The 20,469-nt window shown below is 33.9% G+C and overlaps 1 protein-coding gene across 1 annotated transcript in view; it reads right to left on the bottom strand.

The window, feature by feature from the left end:
- The window catches only part of LOC111676996 (mitogen-activated protein kinase-binding protein 1), a 286,290-nt gene that overhangs the window by 139,423 nt on the left and 126,398 nt on the right, over positions 1–20,469 (bottom strand). Inside the window, exon 2 of the mRNA XM_046949155.1 lies at positions 8,046–8,819. Within this exon, the coding sequence (XP_046805111.1) occupies positions 8,046–8,120 (75 nt within the window). The 5' untranslated portion in view covers positions 8,121–8,819. The remainder of the gene's footprint in view (positions 1–8,045; positions 8,820–20,469) is intronic.

The following is a 20,469-nucleotide window of genomic DNA, read 5'->3' as shown; positions in this document are numbered from 1 at the left end:
CCATAATTTCAGAAGAACACATTTCATTGTAGTATCGATAGACTGTGCTCCAGTGAATCAATAGAGTTGAATACCCTACTTTCACCGATAAATACCTTCGCCCTCTCCTGTACGCGGTCAAATAGCTTGGGTTGTATTTCATTTTCGGTCGAATATAAATGGTGTACATAGTAAGAAGATCAGATGGAGTAAAGTATGTCTTACATCGTTTCAAAAAACCTAAACACTTGAATGCTTCTTTCTACACTTGAAAAAGGTTTAGTCCAATTGAATTTTTGTGCTCAGAATGAAGAACTCAGGTGACCCTGAGTTCCCGTGCAACCACACTACTGAGATGGCTCTGTTGTTTCGGCAACAGCACCTAGATACATATTTAGTAGTCTGAAATACCCAACAAAATGGATCAGGATGCCTCTTTTATGACAAAATTGTCCCGACAATTAGTCGCGTAGCATGTATCGTATGTATGTAGCAGCACCAATGAACTTCCCTAAATCGCAAAAATGTATAATAAATTATTACCACACAACCATTAAATACTAACTTGACAAATCTCCAGCATATATCTACGCGACCGCGTAAGAAATACGATCGGGTTCAGGGATACAGCATATTCTGCTTTGTACTCATACCTGTTCGAAGAGAGAATTATCTAACGCATTAGGTATAGGATATATTAGTCCTTACACCAACATTATCTCCCCGCGATTTTGGGTATTAAACCACAGCCACTATGTGGATCCCAAAGGAACCTTAACCAACTGACCAGCCAGGACAAGTCCTGAGGGTAACTGGCCACCCGTAGTACCAGATTATCTGGAGCTCTTGTTAGACCACATTGCCAAATCATTCCAAGGCGAAGCCGAAGATACATTTGACATTACCAGTTTATAGTCCCGGCAGACTAAAGGTACTGGTAGCATTCCTGTTCCTTGGGATTGCAATAACACCAAGCATTCCCCGACAACTGGAATGTCCCGAAATTATCCAACAAAAACTACTGGTGCATTCGTTCACTAACTTTTTAGTCGTGAAAAAATTTCCCTGCTGTAAAGGGAGTTGTACCAGATTATCTGGAGCTCTTGTTAGACCACATTGCCAAATCATTCCAAGGCGAAGCCGAAAATACATTTGACATTACCAGTTTATAGTCCCGGCAGACTAGAGGTACTGGTAGCATTCCTGTTCCTTGGGATTGCAATAACACCAAGGTGGAGATTTCACCAAGGTAACATGCCCCCGGAAGCATTCCCCGACAACAGGAATGTCCCGAAATTATCCCACTAAAACTACTGGTACATTCGTTCACTAACTTTTTAGTCGTGAAAAAATTTCCCTGCTGTAAAGGGAGTTGTTATAGTTTAGGGATCATAGATGATTAACACAAAGGGAAACACTTGATTTAGTCAGATAAATAAATTGGATCACACCTTTGTGGACTATTGTATTAGTTATAGTTTGGTTTGGAAACCTGTTTTGCATTGTGTAAGTTAAATTTTCTCTAACCCATTTTACGGTAGTTCAAATTAACCTCTGAAATTCAAACATATTATAACTAAAATTAAATTCGTTTTATAACTTGGCAAATCTTGAAAGCGAAATTTTTTTTATTTAATTTCTTGTCCATTTTCCGAAAAGTAAAAGTGTTGTCCAACAACTCACTTTCTGCACTTTAACTATATATACAATATATGTATAGTTGAGGGTGTAGATGAAGGAGTTTCCAACATGACTTCAACAAATTGTGTTAAAATATGAAAACAAAAACTACAAAAAATATATATATCTCATAGTTAAAATAATAGAAAAATGTTGCCATAGTATAATCAAATGACTTCAAGGTAGATGATGATAATGGATGGTTAGATGAAAGAAGAAATACAAAAAAAAAATTGCTTTAAATTTAGATGTGCAGCTTTTGTTTTCTTTGGTTTTGTTTCAATTTAGTTTTTTGGGTTAAAATTATGCCTCAAGAGCTCTAGTTTTTAAGGGGGGGGGGGATATTAATATAACAACAACATTAAAGTTGAATTTTATGTTTTATATTTTAATATTTAAACAAGATGTTTTAACAAGATGTTTGCTTGCTTAGTTGGTTGGTCGGTCGTTTGTTTGTCTTTGAGACTTCCAAGGAGTGCTAGTGCAGCAAGTACGTAATAGGGATATTCAAGGCAAAAAGCTTACAAATAAAATGAACTTAAAGTTTTTATATTTTTTATAAATTTCATAAGCAAACTGAATACCCCCATTTTCAGAGAAATAGTTGATAATAAGGAGTGAGATCGAAAAATTCTTAACACACGTTTTTCATTACATTTTTCAACCAAAGTATTATTTGATTTTTTTTTTTTTTTTGATCAAGTTACCTTTGAAAAACATGTCAGTTATTATGTGTAATGTTAATTATATTAATTTTTTTGTTAATCTGATTAAAATGAGTGACCAGAAAAAAGTGCGTACTGAAATTATTTTCAACTAAACCCAACTTGGTCTTACAAAAAGTTGGCCAAGCATACAAAGGTCTGCCGTCAAACTGTTTCCAATGTTATTAAACAGTACCGGGAGAACTTGTCAGTTGATAGAAAACCTGGTTCAGGTAGAAGGAATGGTCCACATGATGTTTCTAAAGCCAAAAAATAGAACGCATTTTCAAAAGAGCTCCCAACACATCCGGTAGGAAAGCAGCTCGGTTAGCTCAGTGCTCGGACTATTTGGTACGAAAAGTTAAAGCTAATGCAGGTTTAAAAACATACAAGGCTCAAAAAGTTCCTGACAGGAACGCTGCTAAAAATTTAGAGGCCAAAAACAGAGCAAGGAAATTGAAGTCAAGTTTTATAAAAAAATATTCTTGCTGCATAATGGATGACGAAACGTATGTTCTGGCAGATTTTTCGCAACTTCCAGGTCAAAAGTTTTATGTTGCTGATGCTCGAGGGAAGTTTAGGACCCAAAAGCAGACAAAATTTCCCAGAAAGTTCTTGGTATGGCAAGCAATATGCAGTTGCGGCAAAAGAAGCCAATCATTTGTTACAACGGGCTCTATAAATACCGAAATTTACATCAAGGAATCTTTACAAAAAAGGCTGCTTCCATTCATAAGACTTCATAATGTGTCCACTTATTTTTGGCCTGACTTGGCATCCTGTCACTATGGTAAACAAGCCCTTGAGTGGTACAAGAACAATAATGTGGTATTTGTACCAAGAGAGGCAAATCCTTCAAACTGCCCGGAGCTAAGGCCAGTGGAGAGATATTGGGCTCTTGTTAAAAGAGAATTGTAGAGTACAAAAAAAGGTGTCCAAAAGTGTGGTAGATTTTAAACGGAGATGGACTACATGTTCGAGCAAAGTGACAGAAAGCACTATAAAAACGTTAATGGAAGGGTTTCCGAAAAGGGTTCAAAATTTCATCACTAGTGATTAAAACTATAAAAATATTTTTTTTTTGTAAATTGTAATAATAATTTGAATCAAATAAAAAAAATAAAGCTGTAAGTTTAGTGGTTTCTTTTTTATAAACATATATGTATGTTAAGAATTTTTCGATCTCACTCCTTAATATCTAATGGAAACCTAGTATTAGTTTCTAAATTGTTGTGGCCTGTAAAAGTGTTGAAATTGTGGTTTCTTTGGTTAAAGTCGTGTTAAAATAATTACAGTGTCTCTCTAACACTAAGACCGCTGCTTTATTTTAAATCTCTTTCAATTTAATTGGTGAATTATTAAAATTGACATTTAGTTTTAACAAAAGTAATATGTGGCAACTTTCAATTTGAAATAATTTGCCACAATTTCAATAATATCTGTCCGTAATAAAATGAAATAAAAGAAAATACAAATCGAAAAAAAAGAAAAGAAAAACTATAACAAACTACTTAAACTACAAGTCTCATTACTCAATGGTGTAATTTGATGTTAAATAGAGATCATCAATATTTCATGTCACCCCAGTGCACAACCACAGAATAATCTCTATATAGTATGAGACGTCCATGTATAACAACAAAATTTCCAGTAGTTGGAAAGTTTTATGTTTTGCCATTACTGCTGTTATGGTTTCATTTCATTTCTATGGACTTCTTATACTCGTACAAGTAAAAGTTAAACCACATTAGATTTTAGCCATATTGTTTGTAGAGTTACCAGCATCAGGCGTTAACTAGAGTATCAATTGGTATAGTTGAATTTGTTTTTTGTAATTGATACTTATTTGGTTTTTCAACCAGCTTAAAGACAGCCCAACAACCAATAAACCAGGCAAAAACAAAACAGTTGCCACTAATTTTACAGGGAGCAATAGATAAACCGAAGGACAGTGGGCTGTGAAAGTTAGGAAATCGGAATATGTTGTTGTCCGATGTTCAAAAACTAAATTTCCAGAAAATTATCCTAACAATTTCCCAATTTTTTAGGGCAGCATTTTGGCAGCTTCGAATATTTCTCCACTAGGTATCACTTAGCGAGGGAGACCACACTGGAGCAGGATAAATGACCACTGACCGGTCAATTGTTTTATAGGTAGCCAACAAGGGTTCTTTGTTTATTCCTCAAGTGCTGCCGGTTAGCGCTTTGAGGACCTTGTTTCTACTTTGCAATATGAGTGTAATTGCAGTGACATAAGCTGAGGAAGTAAACAGGCTGTCAAAGGTGACCCCCATAATCTTTGGGTGGTTCGCAGTCGGTATTTGGTTTCGATTTCGTCCAGTAACTTCCAGTAAAGAAGTTGTGTATTTCTCCGAGATAACCATTCTCTCGATCGCATAGCTCATTAACGTTTTGGCCCGTCGCCATAATGGTACAGTCGTCAGCATAAGATATAACTTCCACAGCTTGCGGAGGTGTGGGGAGTTTAGAGAGGTAGAAGAAAAGGTAGATAGGACGTCTCCCTGTGGTACACCCTGTTTAACTCTACGGGTTTTGGAACATTTGTCTCTAAACTCAACGAACGACTGACGGCCACTTGGTTAATTTACAATTGGGCATGTTGGACAGCAGCATATCCTGGAAGAGTGTGGTATAGTTGACTGTATCAAAAGCCTACGATAAATCGAGCGCCACTAGGAGGGCTCCTTCACAAGGCCTCTTCTGGTTTAAGCCTTGTGAGATCTGAGTAGTTATGGCGGTTAAACTGAGGTGTTGCTGTGCATCTTACACAATCCATACTGGTGGCGAGCTGCTGTTAGATGACAGGAAAGCTAGGAGGGGAGGAGCGCCTGAAGAGCCTTCGCGACTGGTGACAGGAGAGAAATCGGCCTATAAGGTTTTACCCTTTGTCGCGTTCTTTCCTGGTTTCAGTAACAGCATGACTCTACCCTTTTTCCAGGCATTGGATATTATCAGGCTGCTCGTTGACAAGTTAAAAACCATTGTCAAGTACTCGACTCCCCATTCGCCAAGGAGTTTCAACAACAGCATAGATATACCGTCGGGGCCAATCGCCTTAGATGCTTCGGCTGTATTGAAGGCCTCTGCAACTTAAAAAGGGGTGAAGTGTGGTGGAATGTCCGAGACTAGAAGGTTGTGAAGTTTGCGAACAACAATTCATTTCGCCTTATCTCTTTTTGTATAAATGTGTCCGTAATCTTATGTACCCACCCAGATCCATTATATTTGCCTCAGACTTGCTCATTTTGAGGAATATCTTTGTAGTTATAACCACCGTTTTATTACCTCGAACGGCCTTATTCTTACTAATATTATGTCACACAAATTTTTTTATTCCGCCTTCACTATATAGAAATATTTCACGTTCATCAAGCTACATACCTCGAGCACCCTTTAGAGCTCTTTCGTTGCCGATTACTCTCGATTGGCCTGGTACCTATGGAAGAGTATTTGTTTGAAGCTTTCTTTCAATCAAAAATCTAAGACCGATTTAAATTTGTCTTTTAAAATCATGAAAGCTTTTCCCCTAATTTCAAATATTGTAAACTTTTTCCAAAGTGAGAAGGGGTGTGGCCCAAACTGTGCGTTTGTGAAACATAAATTTTTAACTAAATTGAAGCTCCCATCGCAAATTTATGCAAAAAGAACCAGAAACGTAAGGGACGACAACCCGGAAGATTTTTTCGTGAATACATGAACATCAATCTCAACAACTTGACATCTCACTCACCAGCATTATGAGAGTCGAACAATTAAGCAATAACACCTGTAGCTGCAAAACCCTAGTCGGGAAGTTAAAACATCAGCAAAGATTGAACTTTTGGTATAGAATTCGATTCCAGAAAGAGTGAACTTTTGGTATAAAATTCATTTCCACTTTGTCATGCTATCGTAATAGTTTTTGCACGCCTTTATGTTATTATATTCCTTAGCTTTTGGGGAACTTAATACCTCCGAAACCAATGTGCTGTTCTTGGTTTTAGTAAGGCCCCATTAAAGATGTGGTCGAAACCAAATTCAAGGACTTAGACTGTTGTCGAAACAGAGACCAAAGGTGTGATTTCGGCATTTGCTGAAGCATAGCAAGTAGTCATGAAATATGTTATATTTCGTGGATCAGCGAAATTACTGTGGCAGACAAATGGGTAGAAAGCTGGGATCGAATATCGAGAACTTTTGAATACCTTATATCTGTTATCTCAGCCAAATAACCTATCAAGCCCAAGCTCCTACCCATCGCAAATATAGCCCAAGTTTGTCTTTCATCACATCACCGACACCACCGTGACATTTTAGCCACCACGATGATACATTATTATGTATCATCATTCAATTAATTTATTTTCAATGGTTGTATATCCAATTTCATGTTTCTTTGCGTGTTTATTTTTATGTTTTTTGTTGCTGAGTTAATTTTTCATGCTTTTGCAACAAATGAGTAAAATGAGCCAAAGACCATCATCCTTTATTCATTCATTTATTGATAAATTGTTTGGTATCTACGGTATATAATTTACTTTTTTTAGTTGGTTTTTAATTTAAACTTAATTTCTTTAATATTTATAGCCAATTTATAGAGTTATTTTGTCTATTATATTTCTGTCTTTTCTTCTACACACATTTGACATTAATGACACACAATCTCAAAATACAAAAGATTTGTTTATCTTTTATGTTCGTACTCTTTCTCAGTTTCTAAGTTGCGGTTTGTGGTCTATTTGGAGCTTTTTTTTTCTTATAACTATTTCCCTGTTTTAATTTATTTGTTTTATTGGATTTTCTAACTGTTTGACAAAATATTGTGTGTTTGTGTGAATTTCGTTTTTTTTTTAGACCACATATTTTTTTCAACAACCATTTTCTGTTCAGTCTGTCTATTTGCTGTTTCTCGATCTATTGATCAGTAACTGTCAGTTTCATTGCAATAATAATTCAATCATATCGCATGCCTCATATAATGATTTCTTTGCATGCATGCCACATGTTTGCTGCATTTAGTGGAAGCTTTAATATTATTTGTTTGGCCTACTTTGTTTTAATAGAAAACCTTTGTGAAATAATATACTTCATTATGCTAAATTATGTTATTTTTTTAAATGAAATTGAATTTGACCAGATCAACTGATCATGGTGAAAAGAGAAGACAAAAAAAGGAAAATTATTTTGTTGAGACCCTTCTTGTGAATGTCATGTGGACAAGATTAAATTGTGAATTTAATAAATGATATATAAATCAATCAATCAATCAATCAATCTATCTATCTTTCTATCTATCTATCTATCCATCTATCTATCTATCTATCTATCTATCTATCTATCTATCTATCTATCTATCTATCTATCTATCTATCTATCTATCTATCTATCTATCTATCTATCTATCTATCTATCTATCTATCTATCTATCTATCTATCTATCTATCTATCTATCTATCTATCTATCTATCTATCTATCTATCTATCTATCTATCTATCTATCTATCTATCTATCTATCTATCTACATATCTATATTTAACTAGAATATTAGGATGAATGGGTCCGCATTTCGATTACTTACAACATAAAAAAATCAAAAGATATTTGGTACAATATAAGTAGGATTTTATACGATCTTTATTATGAAAGAATAAATAAATAAAAAGAAAACATTTTTCACTTACCCTATCACACAACTGTTCATCGTTACGTTTGCGTCTCATGGGAGCGCGTAGAATGCGGCCATCTGTGGAATCCATTTTGTTAAAATTAATTTTGATTTATAATACAGCAACTACAGGAACAAGTCTTCTTATACGACATAAATATACGTTGAACTAAATCCACAGAAAACAAAAGAAAACTTATCAAAAACACAAACCCTCTAATAACGTCTACGAACAGGTTTGTGTCAGTGATATGCGATCCACAGCAAGGTTATAACGTCAAACACACAGTACAGATGCATGTCTATGATAAATGGTTTGTAAACAAGCTCAGATGGCTGTGGATGCCAATAATCTCACTTGCAATCCAAGTTTTAAAAAGAACGCTGTGTCTGAACTTAGCTGAGTTTCTTGTAGAAATGGAATGTAAAATTACTAATGGATGGTATTGGATTCTATGTTTTCTTTTTCTTGTAGTTATTATTGCTATGTTTTGACCCAGTTGAATGATATGTTTTTCGATTCGATTTTTTGCTGTTTGAGGGATTTCTAGTTAAAATTTTCAGTTGTATTCAAAGCTAATAATATTCGTTGCATTGTTGTTGGCTTGGTAGTTTTATAGGTAAGATATCTTTCCAGATTGTTTTCTTTTCAATACATAAAACATTGGCAGTTTTAGAAGAGATCTCTAGTAAATTAATAATTATGGAAGGATGATGATGATAAGGAAGTTTTTAATTATTTTGCGTTTCACGATGATTCGGGGGGTATTTTTTGTTGAATACAAGGAATCTGTAAGATAAGAACATGTTAAAGATTATAGTTAATTATTTAGTTAATATAGATAGTGATAACTTAATTAGCTAATCAGTGTTAATCATGTTAAAAGTTCATTGATTTTTTTAAGTTTAAGCAATTATTAATTATTATCGACCATGGTTGATAAGATTAGTGGTGTGAGAACCATAAAAATATGGTTTAGTTTATTGTTCGACATGAGTTGAAATTTAAAATAAATTTGACAATTGTAAAATGTTTTCTAGTAGTTTTTTTTAACTTAATAGTCTTTTGATAACAAAGGCTAACACGTTTTTAACCCAGAGTCCAAAATATAACTTTCATTCAAGATTTATCAATCTTATCAGGTTTCTCAAGTATAGTGTCACAAAGTCTCCTCTCTCTGAATGTCGACTTTGTTGCAACTTTGTTGGGCTGTGTAATATTCCTTTTCTAGTTATGTAACAAATTTATTCAATACTGTCATGTGTTACATTACAATATAAGATAAGCAAGGATTCTTATTAAATTTACGTCTACATCTTGTAACTTAGACTACTCTACAAAAGCAGGAGGTGATTTCCTCAAGGAGCGAATACTATTCCAAAATTATGTTAAATCAAAAAGTGGTACACAGAGGAAAAATATACGTTTTAAATTTACGTTACCAAATTGACATCAAAGTGTTTATAATTTTTCTATAACATGCGTTGTCAAATCAACAACAAAAATATGAAAAATACACGATGTTTTGACGCAAATTCGGCAGCTAACTATGAAATTGCCAAAATAACACAAGGCGTAATCAAATGGTAATATTTCGTTGTAGCAATAACAACGATGAGTTATCAAAATGATAACTGGATGTTATTAACATTTATTACACAACCGTTGTCCAAATGTTAACTTTCACTTTTGACAACGGATTGCATCTTTTTATTTACTTTTCTATATGGTGTTATTACAATCTTGTGGATAGTGGAGAGATTAGCCGGGATCTTAAACTGGTGGACTAGTGAGCCTATAAAACTTGTCCTTTTAGATAAAATAGTGTTCGAATAGACTTAACTATGTAAAAACTATTTCGGAATAAGTCCTTCGGTTCTGTTGGCGTCTCAACAAATGCCATTGGATATTGTAACGTCTACAGTGTTTGTCTCTTTTTTGCTGGGGAAATCACAGTTGATCTTTTTGACAAGAAGCTTAAAAGGCTTAACACAATTTCGGAAAAGAACTCTTCGGGAAAGAGCTCAAAGTTTACTTTGACGATTCCCGTCATTACGTAACAACTACGACACAGCTCAAGGACTTCGCAAAGAGCATGTTCTTTCAATAAGGTTACCATAAAAATACTTTTAATTTTTGCTACCAACTTCAGTGACGGCCAAATAGGTTCAAATTCATGGAATAACACAAAGCGTAATTAAAGCCATCCTAAATTAAATGGAATTTAATAAAATAGGATATGGACACGGACATGGACATAAGGAAAAGTGAAATTACTAATCGATTTGTGAGAAACTATTACAACTCTCAGAATAACAATTTTTCACAGGAAAGGACAGACCAGATAGAAGCCTATGTGTATGTGTACTAGACCAGTAGTTCTAACCATTTTTTGTTTCATATACCCCTTGAGAAATTCATTTAATATCAAAGAATGTTGCAATTACTTCTTATTAACCTGAAAACTTTGGTATTCTCATGATTTTTTTCAGGTTTAAACTACGGTACATGTGCAAACTTCTCGGATTTCAAGCACCTCATATCGGCTTCAGAACTTTTTCTAATGCAAAGTGAAGCAAAGTACTCTTGAATACGTACTATCATACTAACTTCAGACTTGCTCATTTTGAGGAGATTTTTCGTCTTGCGCTCATCTGGGTCACCCCATAGGATTCTAACCACTGTTTCATTATTTTAAGAGGTCTTATGGTATTCTTTCAACCATATTTTTAGTTCAGCTTTTGTTGCGTCGAATGGTTTTGCATTTGTGAGGTTAACTTCCTGGAGCTCCCATCTCTTTAAAGCTATTACATTCGCTCTTTCGTTAACGACTACTCCCCTTAGCACAGACACTACAAAAACGTCAATCAACAGATTTCGCTAACAAAGAGATTTTTATTACAATTGATCTCAGATGTAAGATCCTAATTAAACAAGATGTGGAAATCATTATTAAATATTTTCACAAAAGAAAATCTAAATTTTTTTTTAATAAAACAACCTTTATTTTCGTTCAACCAAATAATATCACATCGATATAGGTTTTCCTCAAAAAATATATAGCTGCAAGCAACAATTGACTCTTTTTAAACTTTCAAGGTTTAGTGTCGACAACAATTTCTTTTTCTATACACTTTTACTCTACAATTTCAATCTTAAAAATGTGTTTCTTCTCTGGCCCTTTGTATGCTAAATGGAATTGATAATGGCATTTGAGGTATTTTTTATAGAACGAATATTTTTTTCGAGTCTTACATTTTAATTTTCCCTTTTATACGGTCTTTAGATGACACAATATTGGTAAAAGATGGTAAATGGAAAACAAGGAAAAATAATGGTGAGTAAATGAAAGAATGAAAACAAAAACAAGTAAGACTGTTAAGGTTAAGCATGGAAGACCATTTGACACCCTAACGCCAGTGGTTATGTTAAAATTGGGGATTTTAAAAGATGTGTTATATGGGTTAAGGGGGTTAATATCGTAAAATAAGTGTTTATAATTGATTAGAATAAATATGGAGCCCACAGCTCTTATTATATCTACCGACAGCCAGAAGACAATTAGGGCGATATCATAAGACAGAACTGAATCTAAGACCGTATTGGATTGTAAGAAAGCTTTAAATGAATACTCTCCCAGAGGTAAGGTTCACATCATATGGGTACAAGCCCACTCGGGAGTAGTCGGTAACGAAAGAGCGAATGTAATAGCTTTAAAGGGACGGGAGCTTGAGACAGTTAAACTGACAAACGCAAAACCATTCGACGCAACAAAGGCTGAACTAAAAATATGGGTGAGAGAATCCCATAAAACTTCTTGGAATAATGAAACGTGGTTCTACCCACGAAAATTCTATGGGGTGACTCTGATGAGAGCAAGACGAAAAATCTCCTCAAAATGAGCAAGTCTAAAGTTAGTATGATATTACGTATTCTGAGTGGAAACACTGGATTACTAGCACATTTATGCAAAATTGGACGTGGGGAATCAGACGTATGTAGAGCATGTGGAGACGACAGTGAAACACTGTCAGGCATTCGTCGAAGTTAGATCCAAGTATCTTGGAAGTGATGTTATTCCGGAAATAACATTCCTGACTAACACTGATTGGAAGAATCTTGGGAATTACGTTCAGGAAACTAAGTTTCTGAACACTGGAAAATAATGCATTCAGTTCCCGTTTTTTTCTCATGATAAGGAGCGCACAATAGAACCGATTATGGCCTAGGTGTATTTCTTCGGATTTGATGTAGTATACATCCTCCTATAAACCAAACCTAACCTTAAAAGTCCCATCCGAGGGGTTGTAGGTTGTATGGGAGTTAGGTGAAAAAATGGACTAATTCCATTTGTTTTCAATAGAGTTTGTCCTCGGGTTCAAAGAAACAGAAAATGCCAATTTTCATAAAGTAACCAGAAAGGTTAACATGGACACACAGACAGACAGAAAGACAGACAAACAAACGGACAGACATACGGACAAACTGTGGACTGTATCAATTAATCTTTAACATATTTTTTACCCTTAAAAGCACCATCCGAGAGGTTGTAAGTTGGTTGGGGGCTAGTTAAAAAAATGGACCAATTCCAAATTTTTTCAATAGACTTCGTCCTCGGGTTCAAAGAAAGAGTAAACGCCAAATTTCATAAAGTTATCCAGAAAGGTTAACATGGACACACAGACAGGCAGACAGACGGAAAACAGACTGTGGACTGAAAGACTGAGAACTGACAGACTGAGGACTGACAGACTGATTTTCATTAGTTATCTTTAAGGTGAGTGTAGAACCAATATTTTTGGCTGTTGCAAACATTAGCATAAACCCACTACAGTTGTGTGGGGTATAAAAACAAGTGAAGAAAATTGCATGTGAAAATGAAATGACAAATGGACACTTGCCAAATTTGTTGGGTTGAAAGTCAGTTACAGATGGTTTGTTTGCTTTATTGTGGTTTATGATTTTATCTTCTGTTAAATAGTAAAAAAAAGAAAAGTTATTATTTTATACTTTTTGTTGATGTATTTTTTTTATTTAAAATTTTTTTGATTAGTTAGGTTTATGCGCAAAAAAATTTTAATTTTGTGAGACAAATATAAAATTGAAATTTTATGAATTCTTGATTTCAAAAAGAGAAATAATTGAATGTAGAAAGTTGTACATTTTCAACTAGAAGAAGTTGATTTGTAACGATCAACTTGTATGGTCCTTCGAAACTAAAAGAAATTACCATCTATTTACTTTATATACGTTGTTGATTTGTATCAATCTTATGGAGTTATTCAGCAATTTAATTAATTTTTATAACTCACCTAACCCACATTACCATTTGGGGGTTAAAAAATTTATCACTCGAAAAAAGCTACATGTGGTTTACAGTTGTTTTTGTGTATTTTACTCTACTTATTAGTACGTTTAAACGCCCTCTATTAATTACAAATTAAAATAATAAATATGGGCCGAAACACATAAAAGAGAATTGAAAATGAATTTTTTTTTTTTTTAAAATTAGAAAAAAAAAACAAATAATAAAGAGATAATAAATTACCAAAAATGGTAAGCGAAGATAAAATAAGAGTGATTGCAAAAAACCAATTTTATTTCTTAAGAAAAAAATAACTATTGTTTGTATTTTATTTGTTATTTTTACAAAATTACAATAAAGCTTTTAATGAATTTGCTCAAGAGAAAAAATAATAATAATGAATAAATAAATTATATTAAATATCGAGTACAAGACGAATAGCCATTTCGAGACTCAATAAACGTACTTGAATGACATTGAATAATTATGTTTTTGTACTTGTACGAAATATTATACGATGATGATAAACGTTTCAATATGTATTTTATATATTTCAAATTTTAATCAATTTGGTGGATAATGACTTTGAAATGCTCTACGTAGCTGCCCGTAACTTCTGATATGCTCTGAAGACCGACACACAAATCCATCAAATAAGCCGAGGACTTTGTTCTTAATCACAGTGAACAGAACTGAATATAATATGAACAGACTTACTCCTGAACATACCTGAACAAGAAAGGATAGTTCAGTGGAATCACGTCATCAATCACCACTCAACCAAACACACTTCTTATTCATTCGAAACACCAAAAGAGTACACGACATTATTTTCTAGCTTTTGAATCACGACACCCACGAGCATTCCGAAGGGACCTTAATTAATTGGCCAACCATGACAAAGTCCTGTCGACAACTGGCCACCCATCGTAACATACTCTCGAGTGGTCCTTTGACAACAATACCGAACTTATTCCGATGTTTAGACTTTACGAAAGGATCTTTTTAAAAAATCGGGACAAGACAAATTAAGAAACTCTGACCTGCGTTCTCTGGTTCGACCCCAAAAATAATTGCAAAAAAAGGTCGAGAAAAATTTTTATCATCAAAAGTTTATAGTACCGTCAGGCAAGATGTCCAGGTAGTACCTCTTTTCCCAGCGATCGCAATCGCAACATATCAATGTAACATGCCACGGGAGTCGATGATAATTAAAAGGAATAAAGAGTAGAATGAAAGCACTGATCTAGAACTGAACTAGAACTGAATTAGAACTCAACTAGAACTGTACTAGAACTTAAGTAGAATTGAACTAGAACTGAACTAAAACTGAACTAGAACTGAACTAGAACTGAACTAGAACTGAACTAGAACTGAACTAGAACTGAACTAGAACTGAACTAGAACTGAACTAGAACTGAACTAGAACTGAACTAGAACTGAACTAGAACTGAACTAGAACTGAACTAGAACTGAACTAGAACTGAACTAGAACTGAACTAAAACTGAACTAGAACTGAACTAGAACTGAACTAAAACTGAACTAGAACTACAAACTACAACTGGACTAGAAGTGAACTGAACTAGAAATGTACTATAAAATAAAGTTTGGAGTAAGATTTTACCCTAGTCAAATATTGTAGTAATTTAGGTTTACTTTTGTAATTTCTACTTCTTTTTCACTTGATTTTTTGCTGGAATATTGCTGATATTTATATGATCACGTGAGAGAATATTGGCTAAATATTATTCAGATTAAATTCATCCAAATGACTAGACTAGTAACGAGATCCTAACTGTTAACAAACAATTGTTAATTTAAGTGCAACGCTGCAAACATGTGTCTCATTTTATGTTACAAAGTCCCAGTACGTGACATACAAAAAAAAAACTAAAACGAAGAAAAAACATGTTCATGTTAAATAAAATAGACTTTTCCCATATAAAACATAAATCGCACTTATAAACATTTTTGCAAACTATAAAAGAGTTAATTAAATTGCCAACATGATTTTTCCCTCGATCACATTTTCTTAACAACAATTTTAATCGCAAAATATAAACAAAATGAATTGTAATGATGACAATAGTAATAATGATGATAAAAATAAAGTTTTTTCCATGAATTCCAACAAAATAATAATAATAGTAAATATATAAAAAAATTTAAATGCAATGACAAAATATTTTAACAACAAAAGAAGAGAAATGTGGTATTTAATTTTTTAAAGAAAATTCATTAAATTTAATAGAGAAAAATAATTAAATAAAATTTAAAATTTTTCTCAAGTGAATATTTTTATCTAGTTTTTTTTTCAAATAACACAAACAGCATAAATAACTAGTTTTTACTGTAAAGTATTTACAAAAGGTGGTAGAGAAAAATGCACAAGAAAAACAAAAAAAAAATGCTAATGATTTTAACAGTGACCAAAACAACAACAACGACAACGTCAACAAATTGTTTTAATTTATTCATACACATGCCATCACCCCAGCTGTGAGCACTCTCTACAAAAACAAAAACCCATATGACGCAAAAGTTTAGAGGACAATGTCGCATGTGGCTGAAATAGGATTCGGTGTTGCATGATTTTTGGCAACGACTCATAGTTTCATGTAGTGGTAAGAAAACCTCAACTGAATTACTATATACATATATTTTCTAAAATCATGAAAAAGATACAATTTTCAAAGCCATAATAATGGGGGTGTTTTTGGTTTTTTTTGAAAAATTTTAAATATAAAATTAAACAAAAGCAAATAGTTAGCTATGATTTAAAAGCTTTAATTAGAAAACATCCCTCATAAAAAAGCTTTTAATTTCATTCTGCGTCATATGTTAATAGCCGTACAACAATGGAGTGTTATATTACGTTTGTTTTATCGTTTGAACCGTTAGGAAACTTTAAGCGATCGAAGATTATTGTTTATGTAGGGGAAAAGTGTATGATCCAACCAGGATGTCAGAATTTTGCTCTATATTGATTTTCTCGGCTATGCATTGTGATGTTGATAAGTACCAAAAATGGGATGTGATAGGAGGAAACTGTCCAGAGCAGTTTACATACAGAACGAGGTGCGATTTCTTCAAGTTGCTAATGGAAAACTTCTAGGAGGAGACGATAATAAGGACTAAAGATATTTTTAATGGCAAATGTTTCATGCTGCTCGCATATGCTGACGATATTGACATACAATCTTTGCGAAACTGTAGAGGCTATCAAGAATCATAAGCCTAAAGGTGGACTGCGATAAATGTGGGCATTGTTTCACGGTGGTCTTTTTCAACTGGTTAAGCTTCTCTGACGACTCACCACCGCCCCATTTTGCTTCTTACGTATGTAGAGTTTTCGTTCCAGTATTCGTGCACCTTGTTCAAGAACTTGAGCTATCGAATCTCTGATCATCCGTTTGCAATCATTCAGATGGGATGTTCTCTGCAACAGTATCTAGTACTTAGTACTTACTCACAGAGAACACACAGTGAATACACTGGACAATGAAGAAAAATTCAATGGTTTCATTTGTATACGATATCTTTCATACATAACAACTCAACCCTGCACACTTTTTATACATCCGATACACACGTTCTAGGTATACGGGCTGGCACGACCCCCATACCCCTTAATTCATTTCCAACTCTTCGTCCCACAGTCACTCTTCCGTGGGGTATCTGTTGGCAACGGCAACAGCACCGAACATATCCCGAAATATAGACTTTACCATGCATCAGACTATTAACCGCTTCAACCAACCGATATGCCAGGACATAGTCCCGCGGGTAACAGACAACCCATTGTATCACATTATGTGGTTCTCAGGTTCGACCCCATGTTAAATCATTCCAAGAATTGTCCGAAAAGTAAAATGAAATCATCTGTTAAAAGTCCCTGAACACAAGAGGTGTTTACCCCTGGATTGCAATAATACCAAGCATTTATTAGGGTATCATGCCCCCGGGGGATACGAGGAAAAACATATGTAGATATGTACGGAATCCATTAGATCAGTTATCGTATGCGCCAGCTTTGAACGACATTCATAAAGACGTCATAAACGCAGGATGCTTCAGAAAGGTCGCTCACCGCCCATAGCAGGCCCAAAATAAAATCTACCGTGAAAAACAGTAGTTCTGGCAGAACTAAGATATGAATGGCTGCTGTCCCCAGCGAATGTACTGCATATGATCAAGGTCCTTATGACACTCACGACATATTCAACTGCTCTGCTAATCCAACTTCACTCTGTCCAATGGATTTATGAACACCCCAACTAGATTGGAAATCAAGCGGATGTGCAATTTTGGACTTAGTAAGCAAGTAGGGAGCAAATTTCTTTCCCGGCGGACGAAAGTAACAATGTATAAGCCACTTTTCTCATCTTTCTAATGTAAAGCGCTAAAACTTCGAACAAAACTGACTCCAACACTCATAATAAAGAAATAACTGGAGTTCTATTTAACTAAAGGTTGAAGCCGTTTAACGTTTGTAAAAGCTATACCGAACACAGATCATGTTAATGTTTAGCTTCCCAATCTGAACTCTTGAAATCTTCTGCAAAATGTGGAATGACAAATCGATTGCCGCATCCATTCACTTTAATAGGGTAAAAACGATAGACAGCCATTTTATGGACATCGCTCTAGATTTATTTGAACTTAGAGATACGGTTTTCATATAACAAACTAATTTGGGATCCAGAGTAATCAGGTCGAAGAGTACCAATAATGGAAATATACTTCGGTTTTGATGACGTATTAATGTGGAAAAAGATCTTAACTATAGGGGAACGAGAATCCCCCGCAAAATGATCAAGACTGAGAGGACACATAGATGAATAGATTCAGACGTGTAGAAAAAATAGTGAAACTTCATAGCTCTTGTTTTGCCATTGTCAGACCTTTGTAAAAATTATATCCATATACAACATCCCTTACGAACACTGATTGAAAAATGATTAGGAAGTACGTTCAGAATTCTGAACATCGAATGATAATACATTCAGTAAATATTATATATCAAAGAACATTTTCAATACATTACGATTCCTTTATTCACATCCATTTTTGGATAATCTAGATAATAAATGATAAAAAACTCAAGTATATTAAATAACCACTATCAAACCAACAATATTCCCCAGACGTTTCAAATACAATATGATGAAATGATATATGATTGACTCTTCCCCATAGTGTCTACAGATGTCAAAAAAACCACAAAACCATACATCTTAAAGACATAATATTTACATTTCACATCAATTCTCCCGGTAATAAGTGTCCATTGTTGCCCCATCAGTCTATGCCAAGTACATATGTGCACATGTGTGGGCCGTCCGGTTCATTTTAATGATAGGCAGATGTTCAACGTGCCACAGTCTATGCAATTTGTAATCAATATTTGAATCAAGTATTTATTATGATGCGTACGTGTGTTCGTCTATCTGTATGTTCGCCTGTGTTCAGCATCAGCATCATCATCTTGTAAATTGTCTAAATGAAAGTTTAATCACTTTTCTTGTTATTGACCACTGAGATTTAATGTTCAATTAAAGATGAACCTGTTGATGATATTCACGTGGTGCTGTGGGAATTTTTCTTGTGTATTTAAAAGAAAAACTTGAATAAAACAAGAAATTATTTATTGATTTTTGTAAACTTTTGTTGTAATGCATATTTAAGTAGATTTGAAATAAATTGGCAAAATTAAATAATTTTAAATTATTAACTGCATAATATACCTTTTATTAAAGCGGTATATACAGATTATCAATAATAAAATTCAGGCGTGACGCTCATTACATCCTATGGAAATGGAAGCAAATGGCAATGACTTGAAATTTCAAAAGTCTCTAGAAACCGTTTCTTTCTTTACAATTCGATCTTCGCGAACTCTTCTGTGAGCAGATTTTCATTAGTATCCGGGGATAAAGCAAGTCTGTTCAGGTTATTCAAAGTTCTGCATTCATTAAAATATATATAGCCGATTTCAATAAATATATTTTATCTTCGGAGTATAAGTGCGATTTTCCAGCTTCGAAAATAGTAAAGTTCCCTAGAGAAGATGAGATAAATGTTTCGGCATTTGATCGGCTAAAGATTCGATTAGATAAGTTCGCTTATCACCAGGAATATTCGTAAACGTTCATAAAACCAAAGCCTGGGTGCAATTCATTCGATAAGCTCATCTTCTTCTCAAACCCAAAAAAAATAAAAGAGGTAGGGTAGAAGGGGGACCATAGCCACTTTTTTTGAGGCGGCCTCAAATTAAAACCACAATACAAATTCTTAATTTTTTTCTTGGTTCGGATACTTAGATATGTTGGCTTTAGCTTTATTCCTTTCAATCTTTCCTAAGTCATCCTCATGTACAAATTTTTTAACTTTTCCGCATTGACCAAAAACGGCAATACCGCCCCATCCATGCGCCAAGGGAATGGGGCAGATTTGTCATTAGTAAAATAAAAGAAAAAATTAAAAAAAAAATAAAAACTTATTTTGCTGTTTTATACTTTAATTCATTAAACAAAGTATAATAAACCAGATATTTATTGTTTATTTCACAAAACTTTACAAAAAATTAAAACAAATTATTACTGATTTTTTCTATATTTTAACCAAATTTTGTTCTACATCACAAGCATTACAGTTCTGGGGTTTAGTTTCAATTTTTTTCGGGATTCAAATTATATTAACGAAAATATTATTATGTCTTATTGTTCACTATTATTGGCGTTCTAATACTGACCAATATGTTTTTTCTATCACAAAAACTAAAAAAGTTAGCACAAAAAGTTCACACAGTGAAATATTTTCACAGCCCTTTGAAAAACAATTAATCACGTCTGCTTCCAATCATATGTAAAGTTAATGTTTCAAATTTTCAGGGATAATAGATAATCGATAAACGAAAACAAAATATGATAATTATAACTCAGTTTTCAAGTTATTCGCTATTGGCAGATGTGCTCCTATGGCGTATGATCCCCCTTCTACCCTATTTCTAAAAGAATAACATTTATCTATCTATCTATCTATCTATCTATCTATCTATCTATCTATCTATCTATCTATCTATCTATCTATCTATCTATCTATCTATCAATCTATCAATCTATCAATCTATC

The sequence above is a fragment of the Lucilia cuprina genome, chromosome 2 (assembly GCF_022045245.1).
Source record: "Lucilia cuprina isolate Lc7/37 chromosome 2, ASM2204524v1, whole genome shotgun sequence".
In the NCBI taxonomy this organism is placed as follows: domain Eukaryota; kingdom Metazoa; phylum Arthropoda; class Insecta; order Diptera; family Calliphoridae; genus Lucilia; species Lucilia cuprina.
The sequence above is the reverse complement of the archived record's forward strand: the minus strand, read 5'-3'. Positions and strand labels throughout refer to the sequence as shown.